A 5,295-nucleotide genomic window follows, 5' to 3' on the forward strand; every position below is an offset into this window, starting at 1 on the left:
AAATAAATGTACACAAAACAATGCATAATTTTTATGGAGTTAAATTTACTTTTCAATATATATTCTTATATTTCAGAATCTCCAATAATCTCTCCCTCTGAAAGAGCCATGAATAGTGTCATACCTGAAGAAGTGGTTGTTTCCCCATAACACCCTGTCCCCGTGGTGTAGCTGTGTAGGACTGGATACAGAAGAGCCATTCACGAATGTTCTGTGGGAGAAAAGGCCAAACATGTAAACGATGATTACCATGTCTTCTTTAATTTTCCAATACTACACAGATCTAGTTACTAGGAAAAAAAAAAAAAAGAATTTTCACAAATAAAACCTTGGTGAATTTTATTATTTACATTTACTTCTTTGCTGATTTACCTAAAATGCTTATGGTATTAAGTATAAACAAATTATTACCCTCTATTTTTCAAAGTTTTAAATTTGTCATATAACATATTAAGGAGTAAACATGGAGCCATTACGACCAATAATAAAAAGATGGTAGCAATATACCTTACAACTGAGTATGTCCAATCTCATGGATAAAAAGAGTCAATCAACCAACTAGACTCTAAAAATATCTACAGATAACAGAAGTAAGAAATGAGACCTATGTTAAATTCTTTTGTAACTGACTTCAGCATAGAAAAATGTCCATATCCTATTAATACGTAGAAGATTTATTAGGTCTACTTAACTGCTTATCTTGACAATGGAGTTCACCAGAAGAAATGGTAGGTAGAAGGATATCAAAGGAAGAATTTGGAGGGGCAGGAAATAAACAGAAAATCATGCATACCACTATGAAATTTATATCCTTGGATTACCACTGTCATCATGCCTCTCTCCTGGTGAGTGACTCGTCTGCTTAGACACAGGATGAAAGTCAAGTTCTTTAACTTGACATTACTGGCCCCACAAAAGGAAACCTCTTTATGTCCTCCTTTCCCTCTTCTAGTGAATTCTCAACTCCAGCAAAAAAAAAAAGTTTTGTCCACTACGCATGACTGACTCTTCCTCCAAAGCCAGGTTTACACCAGTCCCACAACCTGAAATAGGGTTCCTATTCCTCTCCATGCCCCCCAAATCTTACTCAGCTCTCAAAGCCCAGTTTGGTTTCCACTTCCTATGAAAAGGCTTCTCATCACTCCGGCTTATAGTATCTTAGTTTCTTTAAAACCCTAGAGCACTTGCCCAGCTTTATATTGCTAGTTATTTTTTATATAAATGCATACACACAAAACCTTACTCTCTCTATAGATTTCACTTATTATGCGGGTTTTTTAAACACCAGAAGTACTCGGTCTTTATACTCCTATAGTCTATTTATTCAAAGCATGAGCTCTATAAATAAAAAGTTATGAGAAGAAGGGACCTACTAAAATTAGTGGATCTTAGCCTTTATGACACAAATTCCTTAAATACAATGAGGAATTTAATTTATGGTAAACACAGCAGTTAAGCCATGATTAGTAAATAAAAACATGGATATAACAATAATTCTCAAAGTGTGGTCTGTGTTGGGTACTCAAGATGAAGCTATTTTTTTAACGCCTATCCTGCCTTTTTTCACTACATCGACATTTGTGTTGGCAATGAGTAAAACTGCTGGTGTTTTAACACACATCAAGGCCATAGCGGCGAACTTCACTAGAGGTCACTACCACACACTCACAATCTAAAAAATGTTTCGTTTGTGAGTACCCTTGATGAAGCAGTAAAAATTATTACTTGTATTAAATCTTGACCCTTGAGTACACAACTTTTTAAACATGTCAAATTGAGAAGTACGCAAAAAAATGTGTTAACACAAACCAAAGTAGGATGACTGTTTCAGCAAAAGACATATACGAAATGGTTTTCTGGGAGACATTTTCTTGAAAATGAACAAAGCCAGCCCATCGCTTCAAGGAAAACAATTGACAGTATTTGTTGCCAACTGTAAATTTCAAGCTTTCAAGTGAAAAATGAGAGTTTTGGAAAACTTGTGTCAATGTCCTCCAACCAAAGACCACAGAGACATTCCTGCAGTTGAGCAAGTTGGGTTTACTACTCACACAGAGGGAGAAGATACGCCATAAGCCTGGGGCGTCTCAGAAAGAGGGTGCTGGGAGGAGCTGTTGCAGGATTTGGACTGTAGCTGATTTGGGAGCAGATCTAAGGAAGTGGTCCTCTATATGCTGTCAGGAAGCAGGAGTAATTCTGTGATTGGGTAGTTCAAAAACCTTACCTATAGAGGGGAGACTAGCATGAGGACAGAATTGTAATTGGTGAAGGAGTCAGTCAGCCAGGAAAAGGCATTTGGTATTTTGGTATGTGGCATTGTGACCTTGGTTTTCGTCTGTGCTGAAACGAAATTATTATGTGGCCTGCTCTGCCTTATTTTATCATGGCCTCAGAGTATCCTTGCCTGAGGCTGTATTCTGTGAGATTATTTAACAGGAGAATAGCATGCCCTGGCTGAGCGTGCCGGGCCAGCTTCTGCTCTTTTTCTTTTTCACTTATATCCTTCACCATACACTTGAACGTTTCTCAATATTTAGACATTATAGATGAAATTAGTGATGATATTAATGATTTTTTGAAATCATATAATGAAATGTATCAACATTCGGAAGATCAGTATAAGTTTATTTTAATCATCACCCAAAACAGTGTAGACAGTTATGGAATAGGGCAATAACACTTTATAGCTTAAGAAAACACACCAATAAACAATTTAATAATGTTATACCTCTTCATTCATTCATTACTTATTGAGCACCTATATCCTAGTCTATTACATGCTAAGGATACAGAATGAAGAAAGAAAGATCCTTTATAAAGGAGCTCACGGTCAAATGTGTTAATAAAGGTTAACAGCACAGAAGAATACAATACAAAAGGTTAACATAATGGGAAACATAAAGTGCACTGGGAATATATACCAGGGGCTCTTAATTTAGACCAAACAGGGAATTCCTCAAAGTAGATAATGACAGTTTAACCTTGAAGATCAAACAGGAGTTAGCTTGTCAAAGGAATAGCAGATGCAGAGGAATAGGAGAAAAAAAATAAGGAATTTTGTATCAAAAATAGTAGAAAGTCATCTAGTGATACAGCAAGTGGACCAGAAAACAGATTAGGATGCTGGCAGGGATTCTAGTCAAGATCTGATGAGGGCCTTATTTAAATAAGGCTGAGGTGGTGGGTATGAAGAGGAAGAGATGGGTTTAAGAGATATTTAAAAGTTCATTTAAAGGACTTGGTAACTAACTGGGTATCTTCATTAAGTGAACTTAAAAGTAAAGAAAGGCTAAAAGTCCTGTACACCATCTGCAAATAGTGTACTTTCTTCCTCTTAAAAATTGTTGTGACATTAACACTAATTAAAGTACATTACCTGGTGTTCTTTTGAGGAGTCAGCATAACCTGGCCTTCTGGTGTGATGTCTATAATACAATGTTCAGGAAGAATTCCCATTCCACATAGTTGGATATCTTGGGAATTTGCTGAACCTATCAATGTATGTTCCTACAAAGGAATCGAATTCACTGATTAATATTGTATTCTTACGTGCACAGAAACTAAAATCATCTACTCTGAGCCTCTTACACTGATCCATTATCTTAGCTAAGAGATTTTTAAAATAAATGGAGTAGTAGGGGGAATTTCTGTCTTTTTCTAAAAATCATTCTACACTTTTTATTTCCTTATAAGGAATAATGCACTGAGTTGAGTTATACCTTTTGAACCTAAAATTATAGTTTTACATTAATGTCTAAACTATATTCATTATTTTCCACAGCAATGTTCATTCCAAATATTCCATACTACTCTCAGAGCATGAGACATATGACAATGATGTACCAAAAATATTGGTCTGAAAACTAGTTACTTAAGTTGTACATTACTTACCTGATCTCAATCGAGATGAGTTAACTACAGAGATAAAATGCTATTCAAATATAAAGAGTTTGATATAATAGATGTGTTCTTCTTACCGTAGACCCCAATTACTCAATTCTTTTAGCCCCAATCACCAGCCTCACTTTTTTGCAGGTAACTGAGAAAATTGACAATAAAATTGAGTTCCCTCTTTTGAGCTTCAACATTTGACTGCCTGTCCATGATTAAATGTTGACATGACCTGGATGTGTCCCTAGGCCACCTTCTCCTTTTACAAACCTAGATCAGGGGCCAGATAGGAAATATTTTAGGCTTTGTGAGTCACATGGAACTACTTAACTCTGCCCTTGTAGTACAAAACCAGCCAGACATACACAAATGAACAAGTGTGTACACTTTCCAATAAAACTTTATTTATGAATAGTGAAGTTTGGACTTCATATAATTTTTACGTGTCTGAAATATAGATTCGTTTGACTTTTTTTAACCATTTAAGAAATATTAAAACCATTCTTAGCTCCCAGGCTATATAAAAACAGTCAGGAAGCTAGATTTAGTCTGTGGGAGCAGGTTGCTCACTCCTCCACGACAATCTCATCCAGTCCCAAGGGCTTTAAGTAGTGTCCACACATAAGCCATATCACCAACTCAAAACTACAGACTTTGGTTCCATTATTTTCACACCTCTACTACTATACCTAGTTTCAGTCATCATCATTTCTTGCTTACTTGGATGAACTTAGATGTCTAAAGATATTTCAAAGTGAAAGGGCCAAACTAGAACTTTTGCTCCCACCCCCCGCCCACCTATTCTCTTCCCTAACAATAATGGTACTACAACCACCCACTGAGTCCACTTAAAAGCTCAGATGCTGTCTTCGAGTCCTCTCAACCCCGTACCAGCCTACCCCTAGGACCATGTCAATCAGAAATCCTTACGGACTCTTCTTCCAAAATATATCAAAACCATCTCATTTTTCTCACTTCTACTATCACATCCCAGTCTCTTGCCTGGGTGAATACAAAAGCCTTCTATTTTTCCCCTTCTGCTTCTCCTCACTCCCATCCACTTCCACAATAGCTGATCATGGGATTCTCCCTATTTAAAACCCTCTAGTAGCTTCCCTTTGACCATCTAATGAAGTCCAAATTCTTACCTAAGCTTATAAAACCCTCTGTAACCTGGCCCCACCTACTTCTTATGCTAGCTCCTCCCGCTCTTTCTCCTAGAGCAAGATTTGGCCACGTTGGCCTCCTATCTCTGTTCTTTGAGCACACTGGCTATTTCTATCTGAAATGTTCTTCTGATCTTGACACTGGCAGTTTCATATCATTTCTATCTCAGCTTTTAAGGGTGCATCCTCAGAGAGGTGTATCCTGAACTGACCATCAGAAATAGCCAGCCTATCACTC

General features: G+C 37.0%; 1 protein-coding gene across 1 annotated transcript in view; it reads right to left on the minus strand.

The window, feature by feature from the left end:
* Nucleotides 1-5,295, minus strand: part of KIF13B (kinesin family member 13B) — a 182,882-nt gene that overhangs the window by 82,997 nt on the left and 94,590 nt on the right. The window contains 2 exon segments of the mRNA XM_023519655.1: nt 125-211; nt 3,377-3,507. Of these exon segments, the coding sequence (XP_023375423.1) occupies nt 125-211; nt 3,377-3,507 (218 nt within the window).

This window comes from Pteropus vampyrus, unplaced genomic scaffold (genome assembly GCF_000151845.1).
Source record: "Pteropus vampyrus isolate Shadow unplaced genomic scaffold, Pvam_2.0 Scaffold229, whole genome shotgun sequence".
NCBI lineage: Eukaryota > Metazoa > Chordata > Mammalia > Chiroptera > Pteropodidae > Pteropus > Pteropus vampyrus.